Below are 22,609 nucleotides of genomic sequence, written 5' to 3'. Positions count from 1 at the left end.
GAACTGGAAGCGGATAAAATATCAAGAATGGAAACATAACAATCTCAAATAAAGCAGAGGAAAACCATCTACAGCAAAGAAGCAAACTTGCTCAAAACACGAGTGACACAAACAGAGATTTCTCATCGAAACTCACACACTCCAGTCTGGTGGTTCAGCGAGATCCCAGCGCTGATCGCAGCTCTGACTTTCAGTTTTGCTGGCCTGGCTGTGCGCGAGCGTGCTTTAAGAGCACCTTCCTCTTCAAGCTCACGGTCAAATCAAAGAGAGGGAGGAGGGAGGAGGCAGGGAGGAGGGGAGGGTCGCGAAAAGGGAATTAAAATAAAAAAAAGAAGTGGCAGCCAATGAGGGGCTCGGCAAGACGCGCGCCGTCTCCGGCAACTCGGCATGGCTCACCGCCGAGTATCGGGTGAAGTGCTTGTGGTTAGCCGGGCCCGGGTCACGTGAGCGGGGCCCTGCGGTAGCTCAAGTGCTCTGGTTGCATGATTACAAGGCAGGGGCCGGTCGGAGGCCCCGGCCACTGGCGCTGCCGCCGCTAGAGAGACGACTGAGACCCCCTCCTCCTCGTCCTCCTCCTCCTCCCCCTCTGTGTGGGTGGACGTGGTGAACCAACGCGTGGGTGGGTGGGTCGGTAGGGTGGATGTTGTGCGTTTGTCTCCGGCGGGACTCAATCTGGCCCGAGACAGAAGGAGAAGCCCCTCCCTCCCTCTGTCTCTCCCTCATCCCCCCCGTCCCTTCAGAGAGAAAGCCACAAGTACAGGGGTCTCGTCTTCAAACGGGAAGTTGTTGTGGCTTCCAAAAACGGGGGTTTAGGGTGGGATGGGTCGGGGGGGGCGGCCATGAGCTCGGTAGCGAGCCGCCACGCGAGTAGCGACTGCCGCTAATCAGATTCGAGGTAGGGAGAAAAAAGGAGAGCGGCGGGCGGGTGGGCGGGCGGCGGGCGAGCAGCACGCATGACGAGCAGCAGGCCGAAAGACTGGAGAGGGGGATTCAAAGGAAATGTATTCCCCCCCGAATGCAGGGCGTGCACATGGGGAATCTGAGGTGGGGTTTCTGGGATCTGAGACCCCTCAAAGTATTTTTTCCTTTGGCAATTATCTTGCTTTATCCTTTAAAAGGTCGAGCGACAGGCGGAGGACAAAGAGCGAAACTCTGAGGCATTTAGGGAGGAACACACAAAAAAAAACAAGGCATTTACAGCTAGCCTTCAATTAGCCTCCCGAGGGTCTTAAACGTTGCTCCGCAGTGCCAAGTTGATAATAAAGAACCACATAAAGCCGCCAGTAAAACACGCCCTCAGTTAGTTAGCGAGGTTTCCTCTCCACGGCTTCAGCAGGGACACGGGGTGGAACGGCGCATTTCATCGCTTTCCTTCCTTCCTTCATTTACTTTATCGATCGATCTAAAGGAAAACAGACGAATCAGCAGAGTGAAGAGAAGAGAGACAGGCGAAAGCGGCTCGTGGAGGCACCTGCACGTCGGCGAGGACGAACGCTGACGTAAGACGCGCTAAAAGAAGTTTGGAGCGCCTCTCTGGTCGCAGATCAAGTAGGTGTCAAAGTCCCGGGGAGCACAAAAGCTGCGCGGACACAAAACGATTATACCCCCAGCCCCCCGGCCCCGGCCCCGGCCCCCGAACCCTGTGTGCGCGCAGCCGCCGCCAGTGCACATGTGGAAATCTTTACCGTGCAGGGCTGGAGGTTCCCTCCCTCTGCCCTTACTGTGTAATTACTGCGCCATTAAGCCCCTGCGGCAGCGTAATGACTGACTGCTGCCCTGGCACGGAGCGGGAGGTGTCACACAACGTTCGCCGCCGACCCCGAACGGCAGAGTGGCAACGTCCGTCTTCGCCGTGGCGACTCGAGGGGCATTGACGTGCAAGAGGTTGACGCCGCTCTTGAAAACGAGCTGTATATTTCAAACGCTTCTCCTGTCATATAATAGATAGATATCAATAGCAAGGGAAGACGTTGCAAGTTAATATTAAGGCCGTTTGGTTGGTAAAGTGGCTCGCTGGCGCAGCTAAATCTGGTACATGTGTGCAAGTGCAGAAATGGAAAATGTTCTACAGTGGACTCTGGAGATATTCCTCAACATAGGTCCTTGAGTTTTAGTCCAATCCACTTGAAATGTGAACAGGATTATCATAACAGTCCAGATTTTTTTTATTTTTTTTTTAAAAAAGAGGAATTTAAAAAATATATATATTCAGGAGGAAAAAAATTGGGGTCCTGAGAGTCGCCTGAGAATCGCCATCTCCCTACAATAATATTTGTTTTCATAGTCTTTTTTTTTTTTTTTTTTGCTGTACAAAATCACCAATCGTCTTCTCATGATGAGTTGGTTAAATTTTTCGTTTCTCTGAAAACTTCTGTCATTATTCTAAGAGGGTGTTAATCAATATCAATATCAATCCGTTGTCTGATGTTCGTGGTGCTGTCGCATCTTTCTTATAACAAATGCTACTATGATCTTATGATCCTTCGGGCAGCACTTGACACACGGTTCCACATAGAGGACCCCTCCTTCCAACTGGAGCCAATGACCTCTCCCTTTATGAAGGCCTATTGTCAGCAAACAAAAAGCAATACTTGTTTCTTTTCATCAGACTGGCAATGACCGCAGATCTCTTTCGACAGACATCACGGACAAATATGGCTCTAACTTTAAACGAATGGTACGACACAGCACCATCTTCTGGCAAAACTATTGCGCTGTTGTTGTCGTTTACTTCCCCCTAGAGACTGATGACCTTGCAATGGCTGTGCACAGAGCCATGGTGGCTTTCGCCCAGAGCTGGGAGTTTGGTGTGAGAGACAAGACAGCGGAATGTTTCAGCAACAAAGGGCCAGAGGACGCTCAGTCGGTCGGACGGTCGGTCGGTCGCATGCTTACTTTGTAGAACTTGGCACCTGTGTCGTTCTGGAACAGACTCAGGCTTTTGCTGTCCAGCCTCCAGTAATGTCTCTTCCGCTGTTTAAAGTGGGGAAATGTTTCCTATTAGTTCCATATCATAAAACGCAGTCACAATTTGTCAGGATCGTTTTTGTGAGAAAACAAATTTGGAACAAAGGGGGAAAAAAAGGTTTTGGTTTGGACATTTTCCAGCACGCAGTCCTACCAGGTTGTCCCTGCTGGTGTAATGAACCATCCAGCCTTCCTTCACCACCGTGGAGCTCCGCCTCTTGGTGTGTTTAATGGACTGGACCACCCGCATCAGAGGGATGTTGCTGCTTGTGGAGGGGCTGTGCGCACACACACACAAACACACACAAAAAGCAGGGAGAGTCAGCCAGCTAGTGAACTCAGCGCAGCAGGTAGACTTGTCAGTGCACAGAATGAGGGCATCTAACTTCTCCTTTTTTTTTTTTTTATTGAACCATGCAACTCCTTTTGATGTCAAACTTCTGAAAATGAATGAAAAATAAAATGAAAACAGTGACGCATTCCCATTAAGTGATTTCATGTGAACTTATGAGGCTACATAACAAAACACTGGAGAGAAGATTTCAGCAATTGTTGTCATTTGGCATTGGCCAATGTTCACTGCGTACTTTTTAATTCTGAAAACCGGTTTCCATAGAATATTTTGCGCATTAGCTCTGATTCCACACAAGCAGGCGGTCAAACTTTATTGCAAATTTGTCGTTTTGGAATATATTGTTTCTTTGTTTCCATGAATTTTCGACTGTGGCTTCTTCTCAATGTCATTAAAAGGTTGGGATGAAGATATACCAAATATCTCAAGAAAGGAAAAATTGAACGCATCGCTGTCAACCGCACACTGGGGTCAAAAGTCAGAGCACCTGATGGCCTTGATGGGCTCCTCGTCAGACCTCTTCCAGTCCAACAAGGGAGAATCCATGTCAAACATCCTCTCATCTGGGGTGGAAGGTTCTTCTGGGTCATCCAGGCCTCTGCTGCCATCCAGGTCACTACTGTCGACCTCCATAGTGTCCATAGTAGTGTCAGAGTCTGGGCCGGGACTGGCGGGCTCTACATTCAGGAACAATAACCGTGCAACACATGAAAAAAAATACAAAATTGCAACAATCCGGAGATAACGTGGCTCTGAATTCTGATGCAGGACTCACCTCCGTTAAAATCCACCTCCCCCAAACAGTCTCTTGGTACCTTTGAAGCGCATCGCTTGTGGCAGTTGAATCTGCAGTCTGGAACAAGAGAGATTTTTTTTTTTTTTTTTTAAACAAGTCATTTCAGTTGATTGTATGTATGTAGCTGTGGGAAATATAATGATATAGTGTCTGACAATTATTTGTGTTTGCTCCTTTAATGACATGGTGGGACGGCCCCTCGGTGTGAGGAGGGGCGTGATCGGGCTGCGATTAGCACGCAGGTTTAGATGTGAGAGATCTGACACAGAACAGAAAACTGCTTCTCACCAAATAGGTCATCGCCCAGTGCATTAAAAGTTATCCGTTTGTGGCAACGTTAGCTGGCAACTCCCGGTGAGCCGTCTAACCACGACAGATCGAAATCCGAAACCTTTGTCAATGCTTTTTGCCCCCCCCCCTAGGTTTGTAAACTGCAGCCGAGGCTTTTCTGCAGCAATGATTTGTGGAAAAGTGTCACTGGATGTAGTTGTGCTTTGACCATTGTGCAACCTAACAGACAAAGCTGGAAAAGAATCCAATTTTGTGAATGTCAATCTCAAGTAAAGTTGTTTTTTTTTTTTTATTTCTCCAATGATACAATGAGACATCATGATATGATCATCACGTGTATATAAATCAGGATGATGATACTTCTGCCTCTTCCCTTCCAATCCTACCTTTGCACTGCATGCCCTGGCGAAACAGACCCTTGAGCAGCCTCTTGCAGTATTGGCAGATGGTGGGACGAGTGTACGTGTGAATGGCGAAGGTGTGGGGCACCTTGACCCGCCCCAGCACCATCTTCTCCATCCAGATGGGCCTGCCGCTCCAGGAGAGGATCCGCTTGCCCGCCTCCTGGTGGGACCTCTGCTGCAGAACAATTCAAAAATTAATAAAATCAATAAACTGGCGGGAGGCCTCTCACTGTGCACGACCTGCTGTTTGCACTTGTAAGGCCACAACAGCACCTTTACCACCTTTTTTTTATTTCTTTTTATTGTATCTTAATATTCCTTGTATTCAGCTCTTAAGGCTCCTAATCAGCCCTCGGGATGAATAGACTTTTTCTGAGTCTGACAACAGAAAGTTAAGTGGGTAAAGAAAGAGGTTTATTCTAATGTTGGGGAAGCAGAACATCGAAACAAATCTGCCGTTCCGAGTCAGCATCATTTCGTTCATCCAACGCCATCTCGGCAGCCCAAACTTGTCGTGTTTCATAATAATAACAATAATAATAATAATAATAATAATAATAATAATAATAATAATAATAATGACTTTAATTTATAATGCACTTTACATTTAAGTAATTTCAAAGTGCTACAGAGAGAAAGACAATAAAGAAAAATAAAAACAGAGTTCAATTAAAAGCTATTCTAAAAAGGTGGGTTTTTAGGTTTCGCTTAAAAGTTTCACCACATCCTGGTTACATAGCCTTCATTCTTCGTGAATACATCTCCAAATTTGGACGGGAGAAGTCAGCCCGCCAGCCGGCGGACACATCAGTTCAGATGAAGGAACACTTAATGTCATTAAGCTAATCACATTTCCCGATGACCTTTCAGGAGGAAACAGACAAGAGCGGAATATTTTTCAGAGCGAGCTTATGCAAAAGGCGTTCCGTCAGGCCTGGCTGAAGGTCTCGGCGAACGGAGCTCCGCGCGGCGCAATTTAATTTTCTGCATCGGTGGTATTCTCCGACGGGACGCCAGGGAATCGCGCCATGCAAAAGAGGCCAAATTTGATGAGTTTAGACACGTTGAAATGTTGGGGCAGCGCTTGTGACCGGCATGCAGACCGGCTGCCCTCAGCCAGCTCAACCGGCTTCGGGTCTAATTTAGGACCGCGTCTAAATGCCAGCCAGTTGGTTGTATGCAGGCTGGGCGGTCTTTCCAACTTTCCGCCGGCGCTCTTCACATAAGTTATGAGTTTCCTCGCATTAATCATCGGCCGCGCTCGCTCACCTCGTCCAGGACCACCACTGCATTTTCGGCGGGGGTCGGACGAGGGACGGACAGGGACGGGCCGGGCAGGGAGACGTTGGAGAGTCTCCTCTTCCTCTCTCCTCTCACACCAGTGCAGTTGTTGGGGATCTTGAAGGCGCATCGCTTGTGATAGTTTAACCCGCATCCTGGAAACAGAGAGAGGGGAGAGTCAGCCGCGACGTCAAAGGCAACACGCAGAAAAAATATCACCAAAAACGTTTGACAGGAAGGGGTCGAGTAACGTTTTCATTGATCGCACGTATGACGTCGGCCGCAAGACTGCAGCTGGGCCTTGGAGAGAAGGGTATCAGTAAAAGTGGATGCATGTTATGTGGAACAAGGTGAGAACAATCATCAGGGTGGGGCAGAAATACGAGACACAGGTGAAAATCGGACAGGAAGGCGGGACAACGAGGACGAGAGGAATAACAGACGATACAAGGGAAAACGGAGACCATCAAAATAAAACAGGAAGTTACAAAAAAAAAAAAAACACAAGTTCATGACAGTGTTTGCTTTTGTGTTGCGTTTTTTTTGTTTTTGTTTTTGTTTTTTTTTTAAGGGGGGGATGTTCAAGTCTGACCTTCACATTTGAGCCCCTGGCGGACGAGGCCCCATAGCATCTCCCCGCAGTAGTCGCAGAAGGTCGGGGCCTTGTAGGAGTGGACGTAGAGGGCATGGGGTCGGATCTGGAAGTCTTCAACTGTTGCTTGAGCTTAAAAAAAAGAAGAAAAAAATCTAGGTATGATCGGGGTATGAAAAAAGTGGCAAATAACAACAAAAGATCAAGAAATAATAATTGAATAGATATTGGAAAAAAAAAAGGTGACACCATCATCACACATCGGCTGTTGCAGGATGGAAGGTGGGTGCAAAATGCAAAAATGCAGGATCTATCACAATACAGTAGAGGGCGCCACATCTGCAAAAACCGTTGTTACTGTTGAAATTGTGATATGACCACGTCTTCCTCTCTCTCTCATTTCCTCCTCACCTCTCTGCACTTCAGAAACAGTGAGAGGACAAGATGCTAATCACGGCTGTGACTCACTGGAGATCCCGGGCTGAGTAAGACGTGGAAGTGACTGTTGCCAAAGGCACGTGAGCGGCTGCAGCCTCTCAGAGAAAAGAAGGTGACCCGGTAATGAAGGAAGGAAGCACCGGTTCTTTAACATCAAGGGGCTGATCAGTAAAAGCTGAGCGGCGACACCACGCGCGCGCCTGCGCGTTCCACTTCACACGTTTTCATTTTAGGCGGGACATTCTCAGCATGCTGCAGCTCTGCACTGTGTCCCTTCAGACTTTGGTCACTACCGCAGAGGATGAGAACATCTTTCAAGAAAAAAAGCGAAGAAAAAAGATTTCCAAAAGGTTGCGGGTTATTAAAATCCGCCGCGAGACAAAGTCCTCCGTACCATTCACTAGGACACATAAAAGAAAACAGTTGTGATAACCAGTGCATTTATAATCAGTGAGATTTTAATGATTATATAATAATCAGATCCCACAGCAAAATTTCCAGACATCATAAAAGTGGAAGGAATAGGTTTCCTTGTCGCAGAGTTCGACTTTGCACTGAACAAGATCACATGACACCGCCGACAACCATGGCTCACAGGGAGACATAAAGGCAGCATTCATGAACACACACACACACACACACACACACACACACACACACACACACACACACACACACACACACACACACACACACACACACACACACACACACACAATCTGCAAAATCAGCTCTGCCAATTAGCGTCCAAACGCCGAAACCGTTTTGCCGCCCCGTCGCCTAAGAAGGTAACAGGTTTGCGTTGGCTTCCTCTATTGTCCAGGTGGCTTCATGGTGTATGCGGAAAGTGAGTTTCCTGGTCGTTAAAAGCAGAGAGAAGGGTTTGGGCAAAGCAAGCAAGCTGGTGGAATGGGTGGAGCTTCAGTTGGAAAGCAGAGGGGTCAAACCAGGGGTGGAGCTACCTGGTGGCCAGTGGTGGCCGTAGCCCCCCTGTGGCGAGGGGGGAGAATTTGACCTAAACTTCCACACTACTGCATCTCAAGTCATATCTTTGTTGACCATTGATGTACAGGACCATTTTTAAATGCATAACGTGTTGCTGACTTGATGATTGGCCTGGATTTTGTTCTGGGGTAAAATTACGGGGATTACGACAATTACAGCAAAACTTTAGAATTATCGCTTCTTCTTTTTTTGCGAAAAACTGTAAACGTAGCTACTGAAAACATTTGATAAATCCCCCCCCCCCCAAAAAAAAACTACAGTATGTAGTACATTACAGTGTGTATGCAGTCATTTCAGGTATCAACTTATTGCCACTCCTATGTGAGTAACGATCTCACCCTGTGGTCACTCCAAAGGAACATTTCTGGCTCCGCCACTGGGCTGAACCTCGCGGGCAGGGATGGCCAGCGCCGTGTCGGACCTCGCAACATCAGAGCGTGTTGACACACCGCCGCCCTGCTACAAACACTGACTCGGGAGGGAAAACAAGCCCTCCGCTTTGAGCCCGCCGCCAAGAAAAAGCCGCTTCTCCCATCCCCGTCGCAGCGAGAGGCTCGACTCAGACCGTCTCCCTCTGGCAGATGTGGAATCCAACAGCAGGTCGGTCGGTCGAGGGAAACCGAACCGAAGATGACAGGAGACAAATTGCGGCGAGTGGAGGAGGAGGGGTGGGGTGGGGGGTGGGATGGGGCTTGGGAAAGTTAATCTGGCAGCCCGTGTTTGACTGTCTGGGATGCAAAGCTCCTCTCGTGGAGAAGGGCAAGAGAGGTGCACGCATGAAGGTGTTATAAGTAGTGGATACAGGATATCATAATATCATAATGAGTACTGTATCATAAGATCTGTATTATAAATGCCAGAAAATCTCAAGAAAATACTTTATTCCCAGTGTGCTGTGTCGAGGCTTGTTCTGATTGGCTGATGCGGCCTTTTGCATCACGTGTGTTTACAGAGGCATGATGGGAAGTGACACTACTGAGCATGCTCTATGGGGCCGTATAATGCCTATTTTTCCTTGTGGCCACTCGAGGTACTCCAGCAAAAAAATCCAAAGGGCCCAAAAAGCATTTTTTTTCGATAGACCACAATACAAAAACACACAGAGGGTGTTGCATGTGTAGAAAAACAGTTTTCATGGAGCGCTGCTATAAATCATGAGGCAACCCACTGGCGGGGCTGATTGCACCTGCAAGCAGGATTTGCCGAGGAAGGAGGGATTACAATGAGGGAGGAAAAAGAAGAAAAGACACAAAAGGGAGCAAGACAAACACAGACAGCCAGAAACAAAAAAGAAGGAAGTTCTCCAGTCTTCAGTCTACATTCCTCAGCCCCCCCGCCGGCGTCTGTCTGAGCGAGCGAGCGAGGGAGCTACACTAGCATTGACGCGCTCGGCGTCAGGTGCTCCTGGAGGCAGATGGTGTTTAGAGCAGAACAGATACTCTGAGTCACTCCTCAGTCCCAGCGCCGCACGGGAAACCCGTTCAGTCGTCGCAGGGAAGCGGGAGAGAAAAGCCGACACCTGCGCGGCCATCCGGGGAAGTGGGGGTCGGGGGGGGGGTTGACCGTTTCGCGGAAAACTCGTACACACGGAGTGGGGTGATGATACCGAGGTTTGCTTCCCCCGAAAGCGGAAGGCAGATGCGGCCGTTTAGACTGGCGAGCCTCTCAGCCGCAGCACTTCTCCTTCACCAGACGCCACAGGATGCGCTTACTGGAAAAGGGGGGGTGTCAACTACGAGCCGCAACAAAAGCAAACGGAGCTTCCTGGAGTTTATTAGTTCTAGACCATTGTTGGGACTTTAAAAACTCCAGCTTTCTTCTGCTTTGTGAGAGACAAAGCATCGAGTCTGCCTCGAGTCGGCGGACGAGTGGCAAAAAGAAGAAAAAAAGGGCATTGAAAGTGTTTATACCGTGTCTAGTCCTCTTTTCTAACACACAAAACAAGTCTTTCTTGTGCTTTGTGTAAAAAGAAAGAGCTCTTTCAAAAAAAAAAAAAAATGAGTCACCACTTTGAAGGTATCAACTTCATTTTGACGTTTGATGAGGGGCCACAAAGTTATTACGATATCTTATTTCCACGTAGCGGTTCCTAAAACACTGACAGCCCTAAACCCTGCTCGGTTCATTACGATGCCCTTTTTTCGGTACCTTTCCACTTGCCAACAGCAGCAACATTACAAGGCTCACCCCCGACTCCAACTTCTTCTTTTAGCGCAACTTATCTTGAGATGCTGCAGGGAAGCGGCGCCCCAGAATTCTTTCCAGGAGGTTTTCATGGTGAGACCTTGCATATCAGTTCATCAGCCTGGTTGGTTTATAAATAGGTCAGTATTTTTTTTATTTAATTGTTTATTTAAAAGGCACCTTCTTTGGTACAGTCTGGTCCTTTGGTCGACACGCACCAAACGCACGCAGCAGGGTGAGCAAAACCAGAGCATCACTGAAAACCCCTTCCATCGTGAGGATTTTCACAAACCTCTCCTTCACTCCTTTCATTTTTAAATGAAACCATTATATTGGCGTCTGCCCTCTTTGTTTAAACTCCATTTTTTGCGTGCGGCCTCCGCATATACAACTTTGTGTGACTGGACAACAGCGAATAAATGGTAAAACAACACCAAAACAAAGGGCAGGAGGCCAGGCGCATTACGTTATAGATTAAAGTTTGCATTCCAACGTAATATTCAGCGGTAACACAACTTCGTCTGCTGTCGCAGTAGTTTTCCTCGTGCATTTTTCTCCGCTTTTCCTCAAGCTCCTAATTGCCCCCCCCATCTATTTACATTTGGAGGTTATATGCCACCCATTGGATTTACCACGCGCATGACGTCGCCTGACAGCCTGCATATATGCTTAGAGGCGGAAGAGATTACGTCAAAATACCCTTAACTTGGGTAAGAACTCTTCTTCCCATGTCCATAGTTGTAGACGAGGCCATGGTTTCACCGGGGATTACGTACCAGAGAGCACGACCTCGATAAGGTCTCCTTCATGGATGTCTTCTGCCGAGGTCAGCCTTTGCAGGATGTTCTCGTCGTTCAAGTTGTGGCGAAAGAGCAGGATCTTGTCGTACATGCCAAAGAAGCCGCACTCTGGGAACTGTAAAGAGAAGGATGGGTTAAAGTGAAGATCGTGGAGATGTTATAAGTCTGATAAAAAATAGATTAAAAATGGAGCTTGATGTCTGCGTCTTGTACAGTAAACAAGAGAGAAGGAAGGACAAAGAGATAGTGAAGAAGCACACTACTGATATCTAGACCTCTTGTAAGCCCGTGAGGACCTACTTTTGCTTCTTTTCACAGCAACTCTTTCCTTGTCATATAAATGTGAACACGCATACAATTCATACCCAAAAACACACGGAAAAAAAACCTTCAACAATTAAGCTGGCTGCCAGGAGGGAGACCAAAGGCTGAGCAAAGTCTGACTTGGTGTTTTGAATACTGACATAATATCATGTAGCCGCGAGAAGGCGGAGGGCAGCGAAGGAGAAGGGAGGAGGGGGAGGCGTTAAACATCCTGAGAAAACGAGTAGAGCTCAAAGGAAGTGCTGCACCAGTTAATACTGAGTCACTTCCTGTTCTGAGGTTGACCCAGATCTATTAGAAAGCGGCATAAAAACAGGCAATTCATCAAGGAGATGCGGAATCGTGCGCCGCGCACATGTACGCCAGGGAGAGCGCGGGGAAAGGTTGAGCTGCAGTTCTCGGCAGCATATCTCCGCTGTGAAAACTGGGAACACCAGAAAAAACAACTCAGCGGCAGATTGATGTTTGCAGCTCCCACTCGAGCGCGATTCTGGGCCGAGACCTCAGTCAAAGCTCAGTCAAAGCTCAGCTCATGTGGAATCAGCCAGCTGTTTCCACATGAACAAAGGTCACCATATCCCAGGAGCACAGCAGATAATTGCACTGCAGGTCAAGTGTCTGGATGCTGGACAAAAAGTCCCCGTTTAGGTTGCCGCTGTTGGACTTTAGCTCGGTTTTACTTGTGGACTGCGTCAATTTAGAAACTTTGCTGCAAAACTTTCATTCCATCTAAAAGTTCTGCCTGGCTGTGACATTTCCAAGCGTGTGTGCAAACCGCGTTGAGCAGAAACCGACTTTTTGACAGACAATACAAATTCAGGTCAATACATCACTGGCATTGATAGAATCTTTTGAGGAAATCACCCACGATACAGATCATACACAGTGAACAATTGGAATACTGATTCATTCAAAGGTGGCCAGCAGTAAAGTGAAATCTTTCTTTAAATTTGAAAATGGTGTCTAGTTCGGACAAAACTGCCTCCACCCAATTGTACTTCCTGTATTTCTTCTTCCTCTTCTTGAAAGGGCGGCATTAAGCATTTTTTTTCACGATTTCGCCACAAATATAAGGACGCTGATTTCTTATGAAATGTACCGAAAGTCTTCTCTTGTATATAGATGCCTGAGCTAATCTTTTAAGCAGCATCTCGGCTCACAGGCACTTCCTGTATTTCCTTTGCATCATCTTCTGTCAGCTGAACTAAACAGAAGATGCTAAACATAAAATACTGGGATCAATTGAATGTGCTTTCTTTTAGAGTTTATTCAAAATTTGTAATCTTGTACTTTGGGGGATCCGGCTGCCATGCAAGGTGAGTTGATAAGTATAGTGAGGGGAAAAAACAAGTCTCATTTGTCCTGATTGCTGGACCTCAACAAATACATTGGAGTTCCATCACATTCCATCTGTGAGTCCCATGTGACATTATGAAATCACCAGTCTGGCATCTGTCTTGCTGTCAGGGAACTTTTGTTCTTGCTCAATCCTGATTTGGACGACCAAACGACAGGATTACACTAACACCGAGATAGACCGACATGTTTGGAGTGTAAGAGACACTTCTTCTGATCCAGGAGAATAACAAACCATCAAATCAGCACCAAGGTCAACATAGTTTAACGGCGAAAATGATACTGATTGTTGCCTGCGCTCTGTCATGCAAGAGAATGGGCCGTAAAGGACCGACACAAACAACATACATCCTGATTTCACAGTGAAAGTATTTCCTGTGAGGGATCAGTGAAGCCATTATAACATGAGCCATCACTTTCTGTACAGCCGTGGATTTCCCCCCCTGGACTCATCACAGCCACATAGTTGGAATAGCGTTCAACATGTAGTAAAACCATTGATATTCCTCGGTGTAGGCATTATGCAACGGCTGCATTGCAAAGGATATGATGTCAGGAATAAAGGAGGCAGAATATTGTTTTTGGAGCGACGCACCGCTGTGCATTCCAAATGTTACAAACAGCAACTTTCCATCAACGTTAAGGAATTGGCTGGGGTACGATGACATTCTGGCAGGTTGTTCCAAAGTACAAAAGGGTTGTTCAACAAGAGTTTGTGTTTATTTAACATGATTTGCATGGAGTAACAGTTCAAATAAACATTTGAAATTCATTTTGTTTTGTTTTTTTATCCAGTGAGTGCTTGAGTTTCTCAGTGCATGTGGCCACATGTGAATGAAAAACAGGATTTAATTAATCACCATTAATGGGTGAAGTAGCCGCGCTACGATAGCTTAGGTTGTATGAGGCTAAAATCTGAATAAAATGCATAGAGTGTGGGTTAAAAATCAATGGGCTGATGCTTAGAGGCCAACAAACAAAGATGCAAAAAGTGCCCTCATACTTGACAATACTAATAGAGCTGCAGCTATTGATTATTTCTGTAATCGATAAATCTTTAGAATTTTTTTTAATTCAATTGAACGATCATTTGAATGGGTAACGAAAAAACCTAAAAAATAAAATAAAAAAAAATTCTTTAACTACAAGACCATCTGAAACTATAATCACAAAAAATATATGTAAGTTAATGTGTGTCACAATCATCCTTATGAAAAAGCGGTACCAACAATTGACACCAGCTAAATTAGGGAAACAAAGCGCTGAACAAGGAAAATTGTGCTTTAAGTCGACTTTTGTCAATTAAGACCGGTTAGCTGATGTTTTCCTACCGTGCGCAGTCTTTAAAGAGCAAATTTGTGCCACAGAGGGCACAATTTGAACATTTTCTTCAACCCACACTCCTCAGCGTCTTTGAACGCACCTACATCCTGAACCATTTTACCTCCCCGAGGTGATTCATGTCACTAACGCGGCCACAACCGACACCACCACTGGCAGCGGGGGGGCATCCTTCCACAGGTGGCTGCAGTAGTGTCACTGCAGGGTTCCCCCCACCCCCCCTCAAACCGAAGCCACACACACACACACACACACACACACAGAATAAAGCCCAGCCAGCTGGAGTCACCCCTAGCTGGCACCGTGTGTAACACTTTCCACTGCATTTGAAATGGATCCCATCCAGAGCAGCAGCATCTGCAGGCAAGCACACAACGGTTGCAAGGGGCAGAGGATACTGCTTTTTTCCATGCCCAATTAAGATAAGAGGAAGCCAGCGGTGCGAGAACAATTGACTGGGTAAGTTTACACAGAAACATTCATGTAGTTGAGATGACACAGACAGATTGGCCGGCAGGCCGCTGTCAATTTTTGCCATTTCGGCGCAATTGACTTTGGCTGCAGTCAATGCGCGAGGCAAAATCAAATGAATGAACAAATGGGTATAATGTGTGCAATTCTCCTAAATTAGTGTGAGTCTCAAAACGGTTATGAAAACTGTTGCTTGGAATTAACATCATTCCCGGGTTATTCTGCTACATGTCGACATTATTTACTTGGAGAAAAGACTTTAAAAAGAAACAGACCCAATGCACTTCATTCTCTTTCTATGTCCAGGTTATAAATGTTGATTGAAGTTCAGCAATTTCGTCCCTCCCTCTCTTATTATAAGAAAGTTGTTTTTTGATCTATTGACAAAAAACAAAGTGACATCGCTATTCTAAACAACGGCTATTGGCCAATCTGAGAAATATCTGCGTTTGCCATGGACATTGCAACACCCACAGCAGCCAGTCACCAACCGATGGGCCACCTTAGGGTGCAGACATGCATTAAGAACGTCTCGCTCAAGTCTCCTAGAACCTATATATGCATGTGAAAATAAACCCCTCCAAACATATGCAACCTCGTACGCCGCCAGCCACATGTGCTACTGCATACATCTCCCAGACCCGCAGTGACTAAACACGTCTTTTGTCATCTTCAAACGCAGATCTATTCAGCCGAGCGGCGGCGACCACACACACACACCAAAGACCCCGGCGCGGAGGAGCTGCGTGTGAGGTCCACAAAGTCAAGCTGGAGAGACGAGTGGAAAGGGGTTTTCGCGGTGGTAAGCTTTTGTTAAACGGACTAATCCACCATTGATATGCTAAATCCTGTTAAAGGGAAGAGCGTCAGCACCGGCGGAGAATCGTGAGAGAGCGCCAAGGAACAGGACGGATCTGATATACGGCAGGATCCGCGGCCAAAGGCAAAATTATTCTTAACAGCTGTGAAAAAAACAATTATAAAAATATGTGGTATGCGCAGCCAGATTATTTTCCCATTTTGCATTACCGATACTTTCCATTCCAGTGTTTAAATGACAAAAAGGATACATGACTTCAGAGACAAAGCTTTCCGGGTGTTTAAACCTACGCGTATGACAACAATGATAATGATGATAAAAATACATTTGTAGCTTGTCGTCAACATTTAGACGTCCTTTTTTTTTTGTTGCCTTCACGCAGTGGAAAATAACACCGACCGAACGTGCAAAGGTCCTCAGTCACGCGGGCCGATCAAGACTTCCTGCCGAAAGAGAATAGCCTTCACATGCGGTCGGTGTCTCTCTCCATGTGTGGCAGAGGTGGGCGGCAGAAGGGAAGCAGTGTTGAGAGTGTGTGTACAAGCTCCGACAGATGGACATGTGATTACAGTAAGGAAAAGTATGCTGCTTGACCTCAGGCCGCTTCACACCTTTATTAATCTGGCAGCGGGCCAGACACATGTGGAGGGCATTGACAGCCCCCCCCCCCCCCCCCCCAAAAAAAAGAACGCTCCAGTTTCATCCGTTTGTGCAACAGGTTGCAAATGCTTGTTAAACTATTCGAATAACGATGTGAATGAAAAAATAAATAACAGCTGCCTTTTAAATTTGATTTCACTTTTACGAATTTAAACTTTTCCTGAACTTAATGTTGGACTCTCAATTAGTGTTTTGTTCAAAACTCAGTGCTAATTAAAATAAGTAATCATTACAAGGCTGTAAAATATCAACAGAGGAGTGCTTTTCCCAGATCTGGCAAACATCATACAGCTGCAGTAATTAATAAACCAACTGGATCGGCTGTCCACGTGTTATTGTGCAATCCCTTCTAGTTGAGATCAGATTTGATTGATTTTTTGGTAATGCCAAAAACATTAAATTACAACTCAACCTCCGACCAAGTGCATAAAAGTAAAAATGTCTTAAAAATCCTTTTTGTTTGCAAGGATGACATCAGACATTTGTTTTAATAATTTTAACATGGACGATGGGTAGTTATTTATTTTAGTCCTCACAATTTCTGCCATGTGGTCGGATTCCTTTTGAATAAGCACAACTCGTCGGCCTTGATAATAGATCTTTTCAAAGGCCGTAAAAAAAAAAAAAAAAAAAGAGGCTCAGCCACTGATGACTGTGTCTTCGATGATGAGTGTTCAGCTGGTGGCCTCAAAACAGAGCGAGGATGGTCAGAAGGTTCAGTCGGGTGCCACTAATCGAGACAGGGTAATTTATTATCTGAAACCCTCTGTACTTTTCTCTCTGGCGTCGTGTTTTTTATGGCATCAGGTTGATATTAGGCTGTGGCGTTAATAGACGGCAAATTTTCAGGCAGTTTTTTTGGACATAGTGTAGGTTTTATTCATGACAAACTGGCTTTGTGCCGGAGGAAAACTAAAATAACTGCTACTAAAGTACGATTCACGAGCCAGCCAACGGTTCAGGTGGCTTCACTGCCAAAGGTCACAACTTCTGTTGCGTCCAAAAGGGAACGAAGGAGTGAGTCTTATTTTGTATTATGACAAAAGGTCAAGACCTCCAACAATAGTGGGTGTACGATTACCTAAGATAAATGCAGAGGAAGGAAAAAGTTCAATATCACGGAACCGTGCGAAACATTGAAATCAGACTCAGAATCAGCCCTGCTGTTTCTCATTTCGCTTGAGGTGGCAAGATACAGACGGTCACAGGATCAGTGAGATACAAGGTGCTCCTTTTCTCAGCGGACAAATAAGTCCATTGACTAATAACCCAGCAATTATATAATGGTGCCATAACCCACTTATTAGAAGACATTTTTTTCAGTCTAACAGGCCCCCAAAATGAGACCTTGCCACTATATTTGTGTGAGTAAATGTACCTTTGCCTAAAAACAACATATGTAAAGGAGATAGCGTGAGGAAACACAGACGACACATCAATAACATGTAAGACCCAGACAGCCTGCAGTTCAAAAGATGAATAGGTATGAAAAGAATACTGTTGACAGAACTGCCGTGACGAGCACAAAAAGCCACAGAAATTTTAACCACACCAAAGAGGCACTGAACCAAAGGACTAAAGAAAGACGGTGTTGGTGTACAACTGTATACAGAAGACGTAACATTAATGAGACTGAAACAGGAGTTTCTCTAGAGAGAAATCTTGATCTCAAGATAGGAACATCCTGTCTATCAACAAATGATATTTGGGTATTTTGGGGGAGGGGGGGATTTTAAGTGATAACAGCAAATTTAAGAGGAAACTTTGACTGCATACATAGAAGATCATGGAATAACCGGCCCTACAATGGATAATGTTCGAGAGCATTTTTTAAAAATGTTTTTATGTTGGGGAGAAAATGACAAAATGAAAAAGAAAATTAACCAACTGAACGAATCTAATAATGCGTAAGTGCAATAGTTCGTTTAGTAATAGTTAGTGGGTAAAACTACAAGTTTAACCGATGAAATAAGTGACAATTGTATGTGTATTGCATGCAAAACATATCCAATTTATCACTGAAGATTCATTTGAAAGGTCACCAGGTGTTTCTTTGGAAATCGAACTGTCACGCCGCCGGCTTTTGGTGAACAGCTCATTAAACGAGCCCAGAATTTGCGTTTGCCGGCGGCTCACCACAAAATCAAAGGGTTGCGAGCTAAAGAGCCGTCTCTTCCTGACATGTTGCAATCCCCCTGCACTGGAGTGCGAGGGCAGAAACAAATGCAATTATTTCTGCCACAACCACTGCAGTGGCAAGAGCTGACAAACCTCTGGTCCCGAGGAAGGATGTTATGCTTGCAACCTGCTGACATCTGCAAGTTGCTGCTGCAGCGGTGTGCTTGATTTCAGGCGCTCGGCATAACTGCCTATGGTTTTTGCTTTTTGCTTTTTTTTTTTGCTTTTTTGATGAAAACGTTCTGACATTGTACGCTCCCATTTCTTTCTTCTTTGTTTTTGCCAATTCTGTGCCACTTTTAAACGCCTCTACTGTGGTTGTGCTCCTCCCATACATTTGGCGGACGCAACCACATAGTCGCAGAGGCTCGAGTTCACTGTACCATGTTTTCCATTTCACTTCCAGCACGAATGAGGGGTTAGTTTTTCCTCGAGCTGAAGGTGATTCACAATTTTAAAGGGGTAAATTCCAAGAAATAATAATTTTAAAAAATGGCCTTGACATTGTATGACATTGTATGATGTAGTTTTTTTTGTTTTGTTTTTTTAAAAAAACAGTTCTAGAAACAAAACAAGAAACTATTTTTTTCATTATGATTTGCATTTGCAATTTTAAGTAATTGGGTGGCCCTGAAAAGTGGCAAAAACCAGGTTGCACTAGACTAGACTATGAAAAAAAAAAAAAAAAAAAAGCCCACAGACTCGCCGTGCTCACTCAAACACTATCCAGAAAAAGGCACATTGAGTGCTGGCCCAAAACGTTTTGTCCAAAACCAAAAAAACTTTACAGCATGAAAGTTGATCTGTTGGCTTTGAAGGCAAAATAAGACTCTCGTCCAGATCTGAAATAGTAGGAAAAAAAAATATATAAAAATCCTCAAAATCAAGTCCGTCATCACTGCATTAATTAGATTTCAACCTTCTTTATGAATGTGGTCTGACTGTGGAGAGTTGCCTATGACAATGGACTCGATTATGAAGATTATTTAGACTATTTCAGATCTGGACGTCCGAGTTCCTGTGAAAATAAAAGAAATACAAATGAACCAGCCGAAGGAAGCATGAGACGGTTGTGTTGGCGCAACAGCGCGGCCGAAGTTCTGCAAACTATCCCCGAGATGAAAATTAGGAACAGTAACTGTAAAGTAACTCTTCTGAAGGCAGCAGTCAACAAGAGAGACCCAGACGCACGGTTCGCTTCACTTGTGCATTACATAAAACAATTTGCTCCCAAGCTTTTTAGGCATAAGCCAGGGAAAACAGGCTACAGCTGCGGGGCAGAAAGAGGGGGTGCTGTGATGTTGGAGGAGAACTGCTCTCATATGGTTTGCATTTCAAAGGCTACATTTGTACACTTCCCTCAATCACCTTAAACACAAGGCCCTCCTCAAAACCGGCACGCATCCATCACGCGATTCCCTGCCGTAATCAAGCCTTCACTTCCCGACCGACTCGACTACAGGAGAAAAAAACGCAAAAGAGGAACAAGTGACAGAGGTAGCTGTCGGTGGCGTGAAGGATGCTGCATTGATAATAACAGTGTGAACTGGTCTGTTTACACCATCCACGCCACGAAGCTTCGTCATCCAGTGTGCCTTCTGTACTCCAAGTTCCAATAGAGTTCCCTGTTTTTCTTCCATGCATGAAACGCCAAGAGTGAGTTGGAATAAACTATAACTCAAAAGTCTATGTAGGACAGGGGGGGGGGGCAAGCTTTTTGACTCGTTGGGCCACAATGGGTTCTAAAAATTGACAGAGAGGCCGGAGCAGGAGCAGATGGATGAAGTGGTTTGATGACCCATGTCATAGGAGAAAAAATGTATAATGCACGTTTCCGCTGCCGTGCCACAAACTCAAATAACAAAACCCTGAACTGAAGGGCTGCAGGCTTTGTTGAGGCCTCTGCATTGTAAGACATTACACCTGTCATCCTGGACCCTTTTTCAATCATCGGGAGATTCTGACAAAGCCATAGTGCTTACGGAAAAATCCAAACAGCTGCTGGTTTTCCACCAAATCCCTGCGTGCTTTTACCCTTTGCGAGAAAATCCAGCAATTATTGCTTAAGTCTCTTGATTATTTGAGTTCAGAAAAAAACAATTCTCTTTCTGTCGTAACGTAGCCCAGAGCAAAGAGCTGCCATGGGAATGATGGTGATGCGCCGAGTTTAATCTTGTCAAGAAGCAAGCGAGCTGTCCTTCAATTTGAGGGCATTAGTTACTAATTTCACATTCAGATTGAGTTTGCTTTACTTATAGACAGTAGGCCTACAGCTTAACCAGGTTCATTAACTCAAAAAACACAAAGTGAACAGGGAACTTCAGGAAGTAATTTGTTGTGTTTTCATACCTATATGTGATGCTTTGTAGATGACAGTCTGTCTGATGAATTTTAACAGGGACGTTCTAATACTATTCAAGAACAAATATCTGCAAGTGAACAATGTCTTGAGAGCACAGTGTATGCGGGAGCAGCTCTCAGGAAGGTTTCTGGACAATCAGAGTGACAACTGAGAAAAAAAACTACTCATTCATTTTCTGATTCCAATTCTAGAGCCTCTGAAATGAGGTCAATTTTTTTTGTTACCGTCTATCAACACGGATGCAATCGCTTGAAACAGAAATACAATTAGAAATCAATACATTTCGTGGCAATGCCCCGCATTTGCGGATGTTTTTTTTTCTTCTCTCGTGCCCGCTTTTGTCGTGCGCATGAGACTAGCATGCAGTAGTCCAGAGGCCAAACAGAGAAGAGGAAGGCTGAGTCACAGGATCTAAGGCCTCTCAGGAAAGAGAGCAGTGTGATCCGAGACCCGCTTGGCTGGGACACCGCACGCTGCTGCTGCCAATATAGGCCCAGTGCAACTCCATCTTCTCAAGAGAAAGCTGCTTGATCCCCCTCCTCACATAAAGCAAAATTAGCAGGTTAACCCGTATGCAGTATGTTGGAACGTGCTTTTGTTGCGCTCGGGTGAAAAGGAGACGTTGACAAGAGGAGAGGAGAGGAGAGGAGAGGGCGGCTGGAAGGTTTGCTTCCTCCTAATGATTGGACTTCACTTTGTCAGTTGAGCTAGCAGTTTCACGAAAATATAATCACACAAGCGTAAAAAAGACCTCAGCAAGACTAAACACTCGGGCCGAGCCAAATTCCAACACTCAGCCCGTCACATTTTTTTTTTTTTTAAACATGCAGACAACCAAGAAGGCAGTTTCTCTGAACAGTTAAACATAGAGAGACAAGGATAATGGCGAGAGCAGAGTGCAGAAAAAAGCCAGGAGGAGGCTCTGTCGTTTGGCCGACCACAGCGGATTTGACGGGCAGGAGCGGAGAGAATATGGAAACAGGGAGCAGCTCTGAGGGGAACTAACGGAACAGCAAGTATGTTTGGAGGACGAGAGACGAGTTGGTTGGGGGGGGTCAAAAATACCCCAAAACACTCGTACGACAACCCAAGAAACAAAGTAGGTTTTAATTCAGCAGCCTGTTTTCACCCCCATCTGATCGGTGATGTCCCTTTTACATTTTCATTGGTGTATTTGTGTACATGTACTCACGTAATTCCCCCTCGCCGCCTTCGCATCTGTAAGATGGATTACTCAACAGGGAAGGCGAGCGGCGATGGGAAAGCGAGTGCCGGGATTGGTACCACGGTACGATTTGTGGCGCTAGGAATTAAGTCCTTATGCATTCTTCAGTGCAAACAGGAAACGTTTCTGAACGTTAAGGACATTGTCTGTTTGCACCAAGGTGCTCCCAACTTTGGAAAGGTGGCACTTAACGGTTAACCGAGTCCTGTTATCTCTGAGAGGGGTGATGCAGCTTCAGCGCCCATTACAGGTTTGAAGTCCACCTAAATTGCTGAGTGTTGTCGACGGGTGCAGTCAAGAAGGACGTTTAAGGGGAAGAAACCATTAATGAGTAAAATTACGACAGCAAACGGGAGCTTCTCTCTCAGATGTGTTGTGCCATAAATTTATGAATGGACACTGGCGCAGGAAGTGTTCCCAAATCCACTCGACATGGTCGGATTCACAGGGACAAAGTCCCTGGAATGTCTGGGTATTAAATTATTTTTGACATCACGCCCTGCTTGTCACTTTAATACAATTGCAATCAAAAGCCCGGTCAGCCAGCCAGCATTAGAAGAGATTGGAGGGGCGTGCGCGCAGATTACCTCACGCCATTTGGCCAAAGTCAAGTGTGGTGAAGGGCATCTAAGCAGGCCCGGCGGCGAGGCAAATCCAGAGCAAAGCCACAGTTGAAAGGCAGGAGCGGACTTCCATTGATGGTTTTGGCAGAGCGAGACATCAGTCATACAGTGGTCAACAACTCCACCTCTGTGCCCGACG

General features: G+C 45.6%; 1 protein-coding gene across 5 annotated transcripts in view; it reads right to left on the bottom strand.

The window, feature by feature from the left end:
- Positions 1 to 22,609, bottom strand: part of prkd3 (protein kinase D3) — a 39,653-nt gene that overhangs the window by 7,881 nt on the left and 9,163 nt on the right. For 2 of the 5 annotated variants that reach the window (XM_076027514.1, XM_076027517.1), the window contains 8 exons: positions 11,087 to 11,225; positions 6,684 to 6,815; positions 6,080 to 6,246; positions 4,793 to 4,985; positions 4,095 to 4,172; positions 3,807 to 3,996; positions 3,122 to 3,245; positions 2,896 to 2,973 (listed from right to left, as the gene is read on the bottom strand). In XM_076027514.1, the coding sequence (XP_075883629.1) occupies positions 2,896 to 2,973; positions 3,122 to 3,245; positions 3,807 to 3,996; positions 4,095 to 4,172; positions 4,793 to 4,985; positions 6,080 to 6,246; positions 6,684 to 6,815; positions 11,087 to 11,225 (1,101 nt within the window). Of the gene's footprint in view, positions 1 to 2,895; positions 2,974 to 3,121; positions 3,246 to 3,806; positions 3,997 to 4,094; positions 4,173 to 4,792; positions 4,986 to 6,079; positions 6,247 to 6,683; positions 6,816 to 8,464; positions 8,743 to 11,086; positions 11,226 to 11,410; positions 11,527 to 22,609 lie in introns of those variants that run through there. The other 3 variants (XM_076027518.1, XM_076027516.1, XM_076027519.1) reach the window with 3 other exon arrangements.

This window comes from Nelusetta ayraudi, unplaced genomic scaffold (assembly GCF_046127955.1).
Source record: "Nelusetta ayraudi isolate G7.1 ecotype Tasmania unplaced genomic scaffold, CSIRO-AGI_Nayr_v1 ptg000021l, whole genome shotgun sequence".
Taxonomy (NCBI): Eukaryota; Metazoa; Chordata; class Actinopteri; order Tetraodontiformes; family Monacanthidae; genus Nelusetta; species Nelusetta ayraudi.
Note: the sequence above shows the minus strand (reverse complement) of the source record. Positions and strands in the feature narration are given on the sequence as shown.